The following is a 16795-nucleotide window of genomic DNA, read 5'->3' on the forward strand; positions in this document are numbered from 1 at the left end:
GTTAGTTTTGTCCAGTGGAACAGAAAGCTTTCCCAGGCCGTGCTCCTTCAATGTTGGGTTTTTTCTTTTCTTTTAGAAGCAGGAGATAAAATCAGATCCACAAACCCAAAGGAATATAAAACCAAACCCAGACTTATTAAACACAGGTGTGTACGAGGGCGAGGCATAAGGAAAACACAGGCTCCGTATTTGCATTCATGTTTATGCACTAAATTATAGCTTCTGCTTTATGGCTGTGATATTGAAATCAGCACTAGAGCTGTACAGCTCAGATAATTGAGCAATGCACTTAACACTATCTAAGCCTGTTAACTAAATAATAGCATATGACAGTGACAGTAAAAATTAATCTCACAAAAAATCCAGTTCAATTTCCTGCAATGGCAACTTCAAAAATAATTTCTAAGCATAAACAAAACAGAAATATGACCAATTTCAAGTCCAACATACTGTTTTAAAATTAAAAATGTCCTCTGCTCCTTTTCAGCATTCTAAGTACTCCCAGCAAATACAGTAATAAATTATACACAGAAAGGTTTTTCAGGTTTTTTTTTTTGTTTTAGAAAAAAGCCAAAACAACAGCAAACAGAGGAAAAAACCAAAACACTTCGCACACAGTTATGGTAATTCAACAGCATTCTTGGCAACCATTATAGTAACTGGTCATCACAACAACTGCACCAGTGCCTTTGTTACACTGAGGCTTCCAGCAAAGACTCCAGTCTATTTGGAGTCTGTGAACACACATTCTGAAACAACAAAGCCATCCCCCCAGCCCTGCAAATTTTTGTTACAATCTGGAACTAGAAAAAAACCTAATTGAAACTGCTGGTGAGGCACCTACCCTCTGCCAAGCTCTGGATGCCAGGTCACATTAGGTACCTGCTCTGTGACTGAGGGAGCTCAGCACTCTCAGCAGCATCCACTGCCCTTCCCAGCCTCCTGATCCCCCACATCGTGCAGCCCTGACTTATTCCCACAACAAACCCACCACATCAGAGGTGTAGGACTTTCTAAATAAGCATTCTGCCATTCAGGCAGATTGGAAACCCATGCGATTGTTAACGGAGTTGGCAGGTGCATCTGTCCTCTCATGCTTTTCCTGGAGCAACAACATTGCTACATTTGCTTATTTTGTGTATCCATTAACTGAAAATTTTCTCAGATGAGCATCGCTGCTGTGCAGGAGGAAAGAAACATTTCACATAGGCAGCTAATAATTTTTTTCCTAACAGCAACATCAAAATTCTTCTTCTGCATTTGGAATTTGTGAAGTCTTAAATTTCTTGAGTTTTTCAATAGCAGAAGATAGTGAAATCTCTCCGTGAACTTTGTTGTCTCTTGTTCGCACATTGACAGCATTATTTGCTTTCTCCTTTTCTCCAACCACTGCAAGACATGGCACAAAATATTAAACACAAATATATAGATATATATAGATAAAATAATATAGATAATATACAAAAATATAGGTAATCTACGTTAGAACATGAGCCTAGACAAACTCTATGTCCAACGTCAAAACGTAAATGATATTCAGAAACGTAAAATGCTGCAATTACCTAAAATGAAGTTATACTGAGCCAGCTGGGCATTTCTAATTTTCTTGTTTAATGTGCAACTTTGATCTAGATCCACATCTGACATAAATCCTGCTTCAAAAAATTGGTTGCAAACCTAAAAAAAACAAACAAAACCCATACCAAAATCCTTTTAGTATTACAATATATTCTACAACACACATTTGTAAACGCTGTTATTACTGATCTCTCCAAATAATTAATTAATGTATATGCATATTTTTGTTCTTGTGAATGATTATAAGGAATCCAATGAAATTATCTGAAGAAACCTGCACACACAGCAGGACCCCAGCTGGAAGACAATACAAGATAGCATCCATATCAAACGTGCTGCTACACGTCAAAAATGTGTCCTCAGTCTCAGAAAGGAGAAAGAGGAGAAGGAATAAATATACTTTTTCTCGCATTAAAAGAAAAGCAATGGAGAGGGGTAAAACAAATCATGGCTCAAAAGTGATGTAGTCAAGAATATACAGGGTGGGAAATGGAAGAAACTGGCTCCACCTACTTAAAAGCTGAGAATACTGTAATGAAGCACTGCTTACATAACATTTGTCACCCAGAATGTTCTTTCCTTTAATAATTACAGAAGTATGTACATAATAACACAAAACACTTGAAGTTATAAATCCCTTACTCAGACACATACAAATCTTAGACTGAAAATTTTTAATTGAAAAATTCACCTCTCCCCCCAAGCATGCCTCCAGAATTATTAAGCATAATTCCCTGTTCTAGGACAAGTACTTAAGGATCCTTTAATTTTCCTCCTCTCACCTGCTGGGCGTATTGCTCCGAGGTGGGACCCACAGGCACAACCATGACCTGCCGTGGAGACAGCCAGAATGGCCTGGCAGCACAGGAGAAACAGGAAATTAAGGTGCATTTTACATTTCCAGTCATAACCACAGTCATGTTTCACAGTAACAGTTTCTTTATTTCATAGAATTTACATTAGCTAAGGATGTCAAATAGTGTGTTTACGTGAACTCTTTTCAAGTTCACGTAAAATAGCAGATTGATTCCAGTAAAATGACACACAGGGCAGTTGGACCTTCTGTTCTCTTCCCAGCTGAATTCACAATTTTGAAGAGAATTTTTTCTGCCTGATTTTCACTTTTATCTATAACTTTACAGTGAAAGGTGGACAGTCAGACAGGTGACTGAAAATAGGAACTAATTCTTCCTTAATACTTTAAACAAATTAATAAAGAAATATCTTCAGATCTTATTAAAGATAAAACAGTCCATCTCAGAAGTACAAAAAATATTTCACATATTAGGATTAATTAATGCCTGTGTATACACAAGTAATTGCTTTACGTACATCTGACATCCTCCTGGTACAAAAGCGATTTTTAAGAAAAAAAGAACAAAAATAATGCAGGATTTACACAATTACAATTCCTATTTCTACATTACTTTGCTTTTTTTTCCTGCACTCTCATGAAATTAAATTTCAAATAATAAGCTATTAATAAATGGATATCATACAACTCAGACCAGAAAACAGGACTTTTCTTGTAATCTTATGAACTAATTTTGAGAAAATTTTAGGGATGTTATTTTTGCTTTATAATGTAAGGGATAATAGGAAAGATACACACTTTCTACATTGTTAAACATTTCTTAGAATTCCATTTGTGGCACATACCATTTTCCTCCATAATTTTCTGCTAGAATAGCTATCATTCTCTCCACAGATCCCAAAATAGCTCTATGAATAATCACTGGCCTTTTCTTATCATCGCCATCCGTACTGAAAAGAAAATTCAAATTTTTTTTTTTTAAATAGAATTATCTTAGCTCACACACATATAATCCTACTAATATTTTTGATTCTACTTCTAAGTGGAAAAAAAAATGTAGTTAGTTATATTAACAAAAAATCTACTGTTTTTATTTGCAATGTACTTTAAGTCAGCTGGGCTTTTAAAGGAATTCTGCATAATCACAGTGATTTAAAATAATCATGCCTATAGCTAGTGGCAGAGACACACTCTTAAATTTGAGAAGACACTTGACTGACTCAGCACTGTTTTTCTGCATTTTAATATTTCATGTTCTTCCTTGTACTCACTTTCTTTTATGACTTGCTTTTATTTTGTTGCACAGGTTCTTACTTGCCCTTACTGTTCATTACTTTGCTTAAATAACAATCCTGTAATTAAAAAAACTGGCTTAATAAATAAAGCCAGTTCATACCAGTATTATCACCTATCAAAAAAGCTTTGATATCTACTGTAGAATATACAGCAGGACCAAAAAAATATGAAGATTCTTATTCTATCTTCCCCACCTTCATAATATGCAAAAATCAAACACAGCAAGAAATACAACCCAGAAAATGAGTCAAGTCAACATGACGCTAAGATTAATTCACTCAGTACATAAAACTCCCTCTTCCTAGCTGGAAACCAAAGACAGATTTTCACTAAAGGCTGTTTGCACTTGGTTTATGTTCAAAGTTAACTAATTTAACCTGTTAAAAATAAAGAACCACTTAGTCTAACTATAATTGCTCCTTAGGGCGAGTTGGAATTTGTCTGCTATGCCTTCCAAGGAGACACAATGACTAGGCTGAAAATGAAAACTGACTCAGCTGAGTGGCTTTTAGCATAACATATGATCAATTGCCTTCAGAACGGGCAGACAGGACAGAAAATGAGATTTAAAATGAGCTATCATTACACCGAGAAAGTATATTCAAGTTCATGACTCGGTCCTCTACTCCTTGGGGATGTTTGCCCTCCCTACCAGCTGACTTATTTAAAAGCTAATAATTTGTTAAGTGAGCAACACAGCACTAATACATTAAGGGAATTACAAATAATGAGAGTTGAATTTCATTTTAAAAAGCAAGATATTTAGCTTCACCACTCACCCAACATAAGTAAGATTAAACCGAATGGGTAGCTGGAAGTCAAGCTGGATTGTAGCACATTGATGGTACCTCCCAATTGCATCTTTGATTTTAATATCAATCTGTGAAGCAAAATAACACAGTTACTAAATATAGTTTGCCTGCAGTACAGCTGCATTTCTGTCTATCCCAAAGTTATATTGAAATGCTGAATCACTAACCTTAGGACCATAAAATGCTCCATCTCCTGGATTCAAACTCCATTGCTCTCCAAAGTCATTCAAGCTGTTTTGAAGTTGCTAATCATAATAACGAGAGAGTAATTAAAAAAGGTATAGAAGGGCCTCTCATTACTGGAAGTCAAAGCATTTGCCTTTGAAATTGAAAGGGAGTCAAAAGGCAGCACAACCCCTACTGGTTCAAGCATTTGTTCACTTTTGAGAAATAATCTGGACATAGTAGTTCCACATATAAATGCTGTGATTAATAGAAATCTAACCAGTTTAAGATAAGGGGCTGAGTAAGAATCTGAAAGTTTTCATTTTATATAGAAACTTCAGATTCAATGTGATGTTTTCCAACAAGAATTTCTACTAAGGGCAATTATTTAGCATCTGATTTAAGCAATTTCACTATGCAGCATAGAAGAACTCAGTTAAATATCTACCTCTGCAAATCAGATATTAACAGGTTTGTTTGTTCACTTTTAAATTAATTACCTTTTCTGCGTGATCCCAGACCTCTAAGTCTCCAAGATAATTTTCTGGTCTTGTAGAAAGATGTAGTTGAAAGGAAAAACCAAAGACAGCATACACTGACTTCAAGAAATCAAGACAGCCCTTAATTTCTTCTTCAATCTTAAACAAAAACCAAAACATATTAAAAAGTTACAGTTAAAATTTACTTACATAAAAACCTAATTGAATCTACTGAATTCCTCATAATGAGAATATGAGAGTCCATTAAATAAAATTAAAAATCACTTGGAAATTGCATCCTACAAACCCTAATCTACGTAATGAGTGAAGCTTCAAAGCATGGCAAGAAAAGCAGTATTTTTGTCAAGCATGAAGTTCTGAAGTTCAGTTGCATCCATCAGACTGGACAAAAGTACATCAATTGATACATGTAGCTCCATTAAAATATATGGCGTTACTGACAAAGTTTTTATTCAGCATTACTACAAAAAATGTGGTCAACAGCTTTCTTCTTTGCTGAGGGAGACGGAAGATGCAACAGATCTTACTTTCTGGGATTTAGCTGCCCAATACATCTGTCTAAATATAAGGAAGGACCTAGAAAAAAAAACCTTCAAAAGTAGCATCATGCTGGGAGAAGCTAGAGATTAAATACTTAGTGGACTTTTTGTTTTTGCTGTTAGTTTGCAATGGGAGAGGGAAGGGTTTGGTTTTTTTCAGGTTGACTGGTGGGGGTGTGGAAGGTGCCTTCTTTTTTTTTCTTTTTTTTACCTGTTCCATTGTGCAAAAGATGTGAGCATCATCTTGTTGGAAGCGCCTTACACGAGTCAAGCCACTCAAAGTCCCTGAGAGTTCATTTCGGTGAAGAACTCCAAAATCTGCAAGTCTAAGAGGCAATTCCCTCCAGGATCGTGGACGATGGGCAAACATCAAGCTAGAAGGAACATGGAAGAACCTTCCTTTTATCCTTCTCACAGGAGATTTAAGACAACACAGAAATAAATGAAGCTCAGTACAGACAGTGATCACATTTTTAGGTATTTACTCTTTCAGGTTGTCTGCATCCTGAAAGACAGGCAAACAGAAAAAGCAAACCACTCATTGTACTGCTAAAAGCCATCTGGGAAAAAATCACTGCAGGAGTCAATCAGGACTGGTTCATCTGTACCTTCTTGGTGCACCACAGCTGATGCACAACCTAGCTCAGGGCAGACTTACTGCAAAGGTCTGCTTTGGGACACTGCCAGAGAAGCTCTCTGGACATATCAGCTTAGCAGTCAATTGTAAACATACACAAAAACATGTAGTAATACTCTTTTTATTTCTCCTCAGCCTCACAAAGGATAAACGAAGTGAAATAAGAAGCATTCCAGCTGAGAGTACAAACCAATGTCCTGGACAGTTCATGGGTTTAAGGGCAAAAGTTTCCTTCTCAATCTCAAAAGAGAACATATTTTCACTGTAGTGCTGCCAGTGTCCTGAAGCTTCCCAGAGTTTACTGTTGAAGACATTCGGAGATACAACTTCAGTAAAATCACGTCTGCGATATTCCCCCTATCGAACAAATGCAACATTTAAAAGGTGATAGAGGTTTTGACAAGCAAAAGCTTGATTCTTCTGAACTGTGGTACGATGGCAATCAACAGGGAGACTAAAGGAGTACTGCACACGTATATTTTGCACAATTGAAAACACACAGATTCACTCTGCTTTATTTTTGAAAATGTTAGATTTGTACAATCATGCAAATCTTGCATATGTTTACACACACAGATACTTGTCTTTCTATGAATGGCCTGTCATTTAAGATGGACAAATGATCTTCAGGTTGTTAGGAGTTACATCAGTATATACTCACCCGTATGAAATCCATGAGCGTGTTATAAAGAAAGGCACCTCTAGGGAGGAAAAAGCAGCTTCCGGGACTCAAATCATGAAAGAAGAAGAGTTCTTGTTCCTAGGTAAATTAAAACCAGAATGCTCTAACAACAATTCAGTGAGAATTGCAGAATGTAACTACTTCACATACATTGAGACACTGTTTGCAAAGATAGAATATTACAGCAACAAGGTGATTTATGGTCTACAAGTTCTCAGCAACACCACTTAACTGATCTGCAGTTCTTAGTCTTTAAAGTTTGTAATAAACCTGAATTCCATTTCATTCTTTGACTATGTAAATACACATTTCCCCAAATTTACACCTATTATAAAGAATGACCAAACCATGTTACTTATACAGTTTTCAAATTCTATGAAAAGTAGAGTGGTTTAGGTAGGATCTGCAATGCAAAGGCTCTACATTAATAGGTTTAAGATTTATTTCCCTAAATCAGGGGACCTAAAGCTATTAACTTCTTCCCAACATTAGTTTAACTTTTGTATGCAAGTGACAAGTTGAGTTTGTAGAATTAAAATTTTTTAAATGTGAGCAACATCAAGAAACACATAGAATTGGCTCCCTTTCAAAGTCAAAAAAGAAAAAAAAAAAAATCAACCCAAAACTAAAAAACAAGGAAAGAGCATGAATTCTAGAATAGAAGTATAAAAGAGAAGTAGACAGTGGAATAATGTACCTTTCCAATTTTCCTATGATCCCGGTTTTTGGCTTCTTCCTGGATTTTTTCCCATTCCTTCATCATTTTGTTATCAGGAAAGGATATTCCATATATTCTCTGCAGAGTTTCCATGTCAGATTTTCCTTCCCAATACGTAGAGGAACTCTGATACACAAAACCCATACTTTAAGACAATATTGCATAATATCAGGGAAAGAGGGATAAACGCTAACCCATTCAAACATTATATTTTTCCTTGAGAAAAGAATTATATACAGTCCCTCAATATTTGTTTATAATACAAACAGACTTGCAGGGCCTTTTAGTCAGCATACTATTACAGAAGACAAACAAAAGTGACAGGGCAAATCATATTTTTATTCTGCTTAGGTACCTCGTTTTAACTCACGTCATGGCATATTTTATTATTTCATGTTATGGCTGCTCAAAAGGCAGCACTTGTTTACACTGAAAACATAATGCAATAGGGAAACATAAAGGGCAAAACAAACCTAACTGTCACAGTTAAATCCCAGCAGTTTTGATCCTCTACCCACATAATCCCTGGAACTCAAGAGTTCCATACACTTCAGTTAGGAAGCCAGCAAAAGCCACAATGATGAATGTTCCAAAGAGCTCAGTCTAATAAGGTTACCAAAATTAGCATCTGTGAGTAACTAAAACTACACCATAAATTCAGAGGCCTCTGCAAACACTGTCTCTGGCTTTCCTGGAAGTAATGCCATTTTTTAACAGCAGCATTTGCAGATTTGCTAGGGTCCACTTTATCAGCTGCACCTGAAAGATACCATCTGACAAGGTCAAAATACTGTTTTCTGACCCAATGAGTATCCTGGATGCTCATTTACTGCAGAACAGAGCATGCACACCCCCTGCACTCAGATGTGACAGCTGGTACAGACTGACCAGGACACTTGTCCTGTGAAGTGCAGTGCTCGTTGGAGATAGTGGCACAGTCCTGCCACAGGGGCTTAGGCACTGCACTTCTCTCCTGTGCACAGCAGAACTGGCTCCACAGCTATCCTGGGCACTACTAGCCAGAGTATTTTTGCACTTCATCAGTCTAAACATGCAGGTTACTACACTAATACTCTGATAAAAAACCATGCTGGTACATTTCACTGATGTACTGTTGTCTTAGTCAGGAATCAGTAAACCTCAGAAGCAGATCAATGATCAAAGTCAGTAGTTCTACTTGTACAATGAGAGCTGGGAAAGAAATGAAGAACTGTTGAACAGTAAGCAAAGAAACAATAAAAAAGGACCAATCCTAGCATATCAGCTCAGGAGAATTAAATACATAAATCAACTAAATTTATTTCAATTTCAATCTACAGTTAATTTAGACTTACCTTAATTATTTTAAGGGCCTTAATTTTTCCAGTGTGTCTCACATGTGGACCCCTGCAGAGATCAATCAACGGACCACATCTATATGCCAAAAGAAAAAGAGTGCTCATTTCCAAACAATCCAACATTTTTCAATACACAAGTTCATGCTTGACACATTCAAACATGCCAGTAAATATAAATATGCAGCATGCAGCAAATTCAATGCACCTTAAATGCAATGGTGCCTTCTACCTGAACTGGAATATTCACCCAGTGAATGCTCAGCACACTTGATCCATTACCAAGAGCATCATAATACATTTGCCAATTCATAGAATTCCACATGTGAACTTTCTTCAAGTTGGCCGAGAAATTTCAAACTATGCACATCAAACAGAAAACCGGTTTTGCCATTTCCCAATGAACTAACAAGCAACTGAATGAGCAGGTTCCTAACCCCACACTGAGCTGCAGCTAGCTTTATCCATTACGCAGCAAGCCAATGTCAGGGGTGGCAACTTATTTTAATCAGTCTAGTGAAACCTGAGAGAATGAATAAAGACGGAATGTGACATTTGTTCACAAATTGAGACCTAATCTGTCCAGCAGAGAAAGAAAATCTCTCACTTTACATAAGCAGCAATATTAATTACAAACTTAAGTCCCAACCACACAAGAATTTGGAACTTAAAATTAAAAAACCAATCAAACAAACAAACAAAAAAACCCCCAAAAAACAAACCAACAAATCACTCTCTTCTCAATTTAAATTAATTAGCTATAAAAATACTTTTTAATACATGTCAAATATATTTCTTTACCTGTATACTGTGGTAGTTGGTGTCTTCACCTTCTCATTAAGGATACGACACTTAAACTTGTTATACTGTGTGTGGAAACAGGAAAATCCAGAAACATCAATAAAATGGATAATAAAATTCCCTTTTAAAATGACATATTAATAATACCAGTGCACCAGTAAAAGACACTCCTAACTAAAAAAGAACTTTTTAAAAAAATCACATGAGCACATCTATTTCTGCAAGTGTTCAACATCCTCTCAGAAGACTTGCAAAAGCAGAGGGGAAAGAGACAGAAACCTTAACTCCCCCAAGGGCGTGTTGAGGATTGTGATCACCATCTGAACACCTCACAGCACTTGTGAAAGGCAATCACAGAGCACTGGGAGACTGGAAATATTCACCAAATAAAACAGGACTATAGCAAAAGTCTCTTTTTACCTGTCTCTGTAAGTGAGCCAGAAGAAATGCATACCTTTTGTTTACTTGTCATTTCATTGAGCTTGAGGTGTGTTTTTGTGGAACTCAAAATTGTCTTTGTAAGTGCCTGAAAACATGCTGAACACTTGAGAGGTGTATGGAGAGGGAAAAGGATGACATTGCTTTTCTTGGTTTTACTAGACAGCTACTATTCTGATGAGTCAGTCACACGCAGTATTTCACAAAAGTTATATTTTAAGAAATCATTGTACCCAATCCACAGCTACTCTAAAGATTTACCTTAAACATGTCTAACAGGATCTCCTTTTTGACCTCCAGCCTTTCAAAAGCCTGTTTCTCTTTTATTATATTTTTACAACGGTTCTCCAGTAGTGGGAATTCAGTACTAGATACACTCCTAAATAAAATGACACAGGCAAAAGAAATATAAATTAATTATTTTGATACTCCCATTTTTTTCAAGTGACAACTTTCCAATGGTCTAATTTGAAAAACATGCAATGTGTTGTTGTGATTTGTCACAGTGTTTTCTTAGTTAGTTACAACCAGCTACATTTTCAGACACTAAACTCAGAAACACAGATAATACCATCCTGAAAAAACCCACTGCAATAATTCCCAGGACAGTCTTTGATCTGATTAAATGCCTGGAAGACCTATAGCTCAAAATATACATATGATTTAGGAAAATAAACAAACCAAGGGGAAGAAAGGCTCAACCCAGCTGCAAGAGCCAGTTTATCAGCTCACGCAGCTTCAGTATTCTCCCTGACTACAGAGAGATAAACAAGAAAAAAACCAGAATTGTAAAGCTGTGCACAAGGATTAGAAAAGTAGTAAACACCTATACAAGTTACACGCATTTATGTCCTTTCTACAAGTGACTACAGCACCTGGAATCCAAACTTGCATGATTCCTCAAGGAAACCACCCCCTTTGCCTCACAGGAACTTCAGAAAGTTTAACTCAAACACTCTGCATCTTTTCCACAGAACATTGAACAGTTTCAAGTCTTACAGAGCAGATGTCTGAACACTGCTTCTGAATTTAAATATATACACACACTCAATACAACTGTATACATAGAAGACTGCTTCACATCCTATTAGAGACACAATTTGGCTTTTAACATGCAGAAACAAACAAAATAATTCTAGTACTGAGCTTTAATATAGAGTATTAAAGTTCTAAGACACTGTAATTTTACCTATCTTCCATATACATGTCATAATGAAATCCATTCTCAATTGGTGGTCCATAGCATAAGCAGCCCCCAAAATGTCCTTCCATGGCCTCTCCAAGAATGTGAGCACTTGAATGCCAATAAACCTGTAAATGAACTCAGGTGAGAACACCACGAGGTCTATGGCACTGTGTAACTAAAAGGAAAAAACAAACCATTGGGAAATAGACTGGAACTGATGTTGTTTAAATTTTGAGAGAAGTAAAACAATTTTATCTTCTCATTTTGAAGTACACTGAATGATTAATATAATGGCAGATGTAGCAATAAAAGCCCACCATACTTCAATGTGAAAGATGATGACTGTATCTCTGCACAATTCCTACAACTTAGTACTCACTGTACCTTCCTCATTTAGAAGTTAATTTCAGTCAAAGTCGATGCACCACTAATCACATCTAAAGCAATGGAGCCAATTAAGCTTCCATTATTCACATTCAGTACATTTATTAATGGGTCTGTAAACTACATTACCTGAAATGTCAGAAGAGGGAAGCCAACAACACAGTAAATCAATAACTGTCTTACGGTCTAAGTTCTTATTAATTCAGACTACTTCAGAGCTACTGCTACAAGATAAAGCCTTTACAGGCTTCTGAAATGCCTCCAACAAGCTTAATCACGTGAGTAATTCTTTGACAAAGTGTAATTCTGGCATAGAAAGACAATATAAGCTTCAGTCTGAATACCATTAAAGAAAAATCTTGGTCATGTTACTAAGTATCTATATATAGTTTAATTGATCAAGATATGCCTACTTAAGGATCTAATAAACAGTGCCAGTACAAGGAGATGTAGATTTTATTTATGTCTCAGGTCTAATATTGGACAACTTTCAGAAAATAGTAAGACTGCCTAACTTTGCTTTCACTGTCTGATCTTCCAATGCACTGAGTCAAACCACAGACTATTTCAAGTTAGCATACAAATCAAGACATTCTGTATGAACTCATTTGAGAAATAACCTGCTCCTGCAAAAGAGAAGAATGCAAAGAACACTATGATTTTATTCACTCTCACTTAATATCTAACCTTTGTTGTATCATAGGAAATACATTACTGGAATAATCTTCTGGGGTTTTTTTTAAATCAAGAATTTAGAAGCTTAATGCTGCCATCAATTTTATGTCATTACTTTCTTTAATCAAGCAGAAACCAGACTTACAGCTTTGGCTTCATCATTATCAAAGGTGAGCAGCTCAAGAGTACAATCTCCCTCCAGTGGACGGTCCAGGTCCCAGAGTTCACCATTCACTTTGGCTATGACTGCATTTGAAGCCAACGCTTGACTAAAGAAACAGAAAAGATGACAAAGAGACAAGAATATGTAGGTTCCGATTTGGAAAAGCTTTTAGGTTTCTAAACCCCATGAGACCACACCCACATCTTGTAGCACCTGAAGACCTTCAAATTCTGTTTCTGGGGTCTTCTTAAACAGTTGTCTGCTTTTAAGGTATAGAACCCTAAGGTCTTGGAAAATTTTATTCAACAGTTTTCAGTGCTGGGGATTTGGAGGAAAGTGTGCTTCTTACAACAGGTTCTACAGTATCTGCTAACTCACAAAACTTCACATGTCTCTTTATTCCTAGCAGTTTCACAGACTCATTAATTGGAAGCAAGCATGATGATCCCAGCACAGAACCTCAAGCATCACTCAGAACAGTAACTAACCTGCTGTTTCTTCTACATTAAGCAGAAGTTTCAATGCTCTCCAAGTAAACCAATTTAAGAGAGCCATGACCCACTGACCGTGGTACATACTTTATGCAGCAAGGTTAGAGACAAATTACAGTAACAGTTTTATCACTACAGAAGTACAACTCCTTGAATCTTCAGGTTACCTAATTCCTACAGCTAATTGATATGGTGTGGTTTTCCAAGATTCTCCTCCAACCGTTTCTCCATCTTTCAGAGTAATTTGGATAGATTTGCTCTGGTTGGCTGCTCTGTAAGCTAGCAAAGCATCATGTTCTTTTTTCAGTGCTTCATAAAGCTTCAGTCTGTCTTCTATGAAGCTTGGTACACACTGGAGCTGTAACAAACAAATTAGATCATACACACACATATTTGTGAGACAAAGAGAATAAAAGAATTCACAGTGTTGGTACATCCCCAAAGGTGCCAACTTGGACCAGATTTCATTGTACTAGAATTTATACTTAAACTCAGTGAAGCATTTATAAACAATTATATATATGACAGTCCCATCCAACTTGCTGACTATTTTATAGTGGTTTTCCAATTTTCCACTTTCATCAATCTGGGCCTAAATGGTTGTGTGGGTTGGACCTCAGAAAGCAGCCTATATTCCTGTCCCAAAGTTTGCATTTGGCAGATGTCTTGGAGAAATCTGGATCACTCCAACAAGTGCTCACTTCTGCCACTACATTCAAAGCATCAGATTCAAACCAGATAATTCACATGAAGTTTCATGTATTTTAGCTTAAGGTGAGTTATTAAGCTCTACTGTATTACAGTAGTGCTGCCAACATCCTTTCAGCCATCATGAATGCTGTTTAATTGCCTGTGAACCATCAATCTCCTTAGGCACACGGAATAATGACCTTTATTTTCCAATAACTCAAATCCTGTTGTTACACACATACATAGATATCTACTATGAATGTATCAATAACCCTATTAATGCAGGATAAAGCTCTTAAATAATGTGGTTTTTTTCTCTGTGCTATAGCAAGCCTTCTTCCCAAAAACTGGGATTTCAAAATAAGGCAAGGTATTTCAGATTTGAGCACCTTTTCTGAACCTGGCCAAAAACCACTCCTATACCTATGTGGCATTAAAGAACCACTTACATCATTCTGCTGTTGGTTCACAGTTCCATTTTCTTTTTTCTTTTCCTCTTTAATTTGATTCACTGCATCAGTTGGACTTGCACTGGAGAGCTGCTGAAAACAGTGACAGGACAAAGTATACCCCATTATACATTTAAGATTTTTCCAGCGATCACTAAAACAAACCAAACCAGTATAATACTGGGCTAAAAGGGCAATTACAGGGAATAAGGCATGTCCTTAGTACAAAAACTTCTCATGACACATCTAAACTGCATCCTTTTGATGTTCTGCAGACACGGCAAGGCTGCTCACCAAGCAAAGTCCTCTCAACACAATTTCCCAAATTTCACTACTAAAACTTTTGCCAGCAAAACCTCCCCAACGAGGCCGCAGGGAATCAAACCGGAGCAGTGAGTAACAGCAACTTTCAGTCGCGTGGTACCTCGAACAGGTTTCCCAGGATGGATGCTCCATCCCTGGCAGTGTTCAAGGCCAGGATGGATGGGGCTCTGATCAATCCGGCCCAACGGAAGGTGTCTCCGCCCATGGCAAGGGGGTTGGAACGAGGTATCTACAGGGTCCTTCCCAACGCAAACCCTTCCAGGATTCTATGAACACGCCTCCTTGGCGCAAAGGCAGAGAGCACTGCCCAGCGCTGCGGGAGGACACCGCGACAGACCTGAGCCCCCGCTGGCCGGGCACAGGCGGCTCGGCCCCCGTCCCGTCCCGTCCCGTCCCGTCCCGTCCCGTCCCGCCCGCGGAGGCTCGGCCCGCCCGCAGTCACCGTCCCGTCCCGTCCCGTCCCGCTCCGAGCGGCGCCGCCGCTACCTCTGCGCCGGCCGGGGGCTGCGCCCGGCCCAGCTCGGCCGCCAGGCTGCGGCGCAGGTGCAGCAGGCGGTAGCGCAGCTTCTCGTTCTCGGCCCGCAGGCGCTGCAGCTCGGGGCTGGCGCTGCCGGGGCATTGCGGCTCCTGCGGCTCCTTCAGCCGGCCGACCTCCGCCGCCAGCCAGCGCAGCTCCCGCTCCTGCCGCGCCAGCCGCAGCTCCGCCGCCTCCGCGGCCGCCGCCGCCATGTTGCCCCGCGCTCCGCCCCGGCCCCGCCTGCTCCGCCTGCTCCTGCGCTCAGCGCGCCCTCCGACGGAGCGCAGAGCTCTGCGGAGCGCTCGCTGCTGCGGGGGGAATGAATCGACGCACCCGCCGCTGGCTCCGAGCCGGTGAGCAATCGGGAAACGTCGATATCCGCAGAATCAGTCAGGTTGGAAAGGAGCTCTGAGACCATGGAGCCCAAGCTGTGCCCGAAACCACCGTGTCAGCCGGGCCATGGCGCCACGTGCCGCAGCCAGGCTTCCTTAACGCCTTGGGAAACAATGGCAGTGGCAAGAAGTGTGCGTCAGATTGCATCCTTATTTCACTTCAAATTCAAATAAACACTGCCAGAGCTTATTTGTACTGGATGCTTCCTGACTGACACCATTCCTTACAAAATCAGGTTGACTGAAACTATTCAGCATGTTAGCACAAATCACAGAACTTGGTACCAAGGTAAGTAATTTGAAGAGGTTTGAGCTGCCAGGTGTTAGGGGGAGTTTTCAACTCCTATTGCACAGCCCAACCATCTGCACTGCATCATTTACAGGTCACTGCAGTTGAATACCTCAGTTCCTTGACCCGGAGAATAGCTCTCCATCACAAATCTTTTATTCCCACCATGTGTGTCCATGTATCCCTTTGTCTCAAATACTTCTTTGGTATCTTCAATTTATCTAGTTTACTCCCTTGATTGTATTTCACACCCACACTTCCAAATTTTTCCTTTAACCTATACTCAGACTTTAAATGGTGTGGATTTTTATTAGAATGCTGGCAAGTACCAAATCAGAATTTTAGCATTTTATTCTTCTGTTTACACAACAGGAGATAACTATATGGTATGTGAGAAGGCAGAGAGACAAATTTTGTAATTATCTGCAATTTAATACATTTCCTATGATATCACCCATTCTTCTTTGTGATTTTAAGATTTTATAAGAACATATTTGAGATTCTAAGGATATACTCTTTTACCAACAAAAATAATGGGGACATTTCTGGCTCAAAACATTGCGCTCCCTGAGAAGAAAGAAGTAAATTATTCAGTACATCAAGTCCAAAGACACGCCAATAATGTATACTCACAATTTTTTTAAGTTAATATACCTCAGCAAACTGATACCTATGCACTTTTTTAATTTGCACCAATTCTTCCTTTCTTTTCTGAAGAGATAGAACTTGCCAACACCTATGTCCATCCCTCACTATAGCAAGGCCGTGTATCTTTGAGGTTGGATTGCCATGTGTAAAAAAAGAAGATAATCTACAGCTTCCTTTAGAAATCCATCTCATTATTAATTAGATAGGTTACCTGTTCTTTTAATTTCTAAATTCACTACTGTGCAGAATCAATTACATAGGATTCTGATGACA

At 38.6% G+C, this 16795-nt stretch overlaps 1 protein-coding gene across 1 annotated transcript; it reads right to left on the reverse strand.

Moving 5' to 3' along the window:
• Positions 1 to 433: 433 nt before the first annotated feature.
• Positions 434 to 15436, reverse strand: TARS3 (threonyl-tRNA synthetase 3). The gene is made up of 19 exons (XM_085070781.1): positions 15163 to 15436; positions 14353 to 14445; positions 13381 to 13571; positions 12705 to 12828; positions 11504 to 11625; positions 10576 to 10693; positions 9877 to 9941; positions 9076 to 9154; positions 7721 to 7867; positions 7003 to 7101; positions 6532 to 6698; positions 5916 to 6078; positions 5166 to 5303; positions 4668 to 4745; positions 4468 to 4568; positions 3238 to 3342; positions 2361 to 2433; positions 1563 to 1677; positions 434 to 1389 (listed from the first exon to the last, which is right to left on the reverse strand). Exons 1-19 carry the CDS (start codon positions 15403 to 15405, stop codon positions 1241 to 1243), a joined length of 2370 nt encoding a protein of 789 aa, XP_084926907.1. The 5' UTR covers positions 15406 to 15436; the 3' UTR covers positions 434 to 1240.
• Positions 15437 to 16795: the final 1359 nt, after the last annotated feature.

Source organism: Lichenostomus cassidix, chromosome 10 (genome assembly GCF_008360975.1).
Source record: "Lichenostomus cassidix isolate B80296 chromosome 10, HeHo_3.0, whole genome shotgun sequence".
In the NCBI taxonomy this organism is placed as follows: Eukaryota; Metazoa; Chordata; class Aves; order Passeriformes; family Meliphagidae; genus Lichenostomus; species Lichenostomus cassidix.

Bases quoted from the DNA above. Each gene is read 5' to 3' on its own strand.
- TARS3 (XM_085070781.1), bottom strand. From the start codon at position 15,405: ATGGCGGCGGCGGCCGCGGAGGCGGCGGAGCTGCGGCTGGCGCGGCAG. The intron at 14,446-15,162 runs GTAGCGGCGGCG...CACTGTTTTCAG, and splicing joins AGCCCCCGGCCGGCGCAGAG to CAGCTCTCCAGTGCAAGTCC. The intron at 9,942-10,575 runs GTAAATCTTTAG...TTCCACACACAG, and splicing joins TCCTGTTAGACATGTTTAAG to TATAACAAGTTTAAGTGTCG.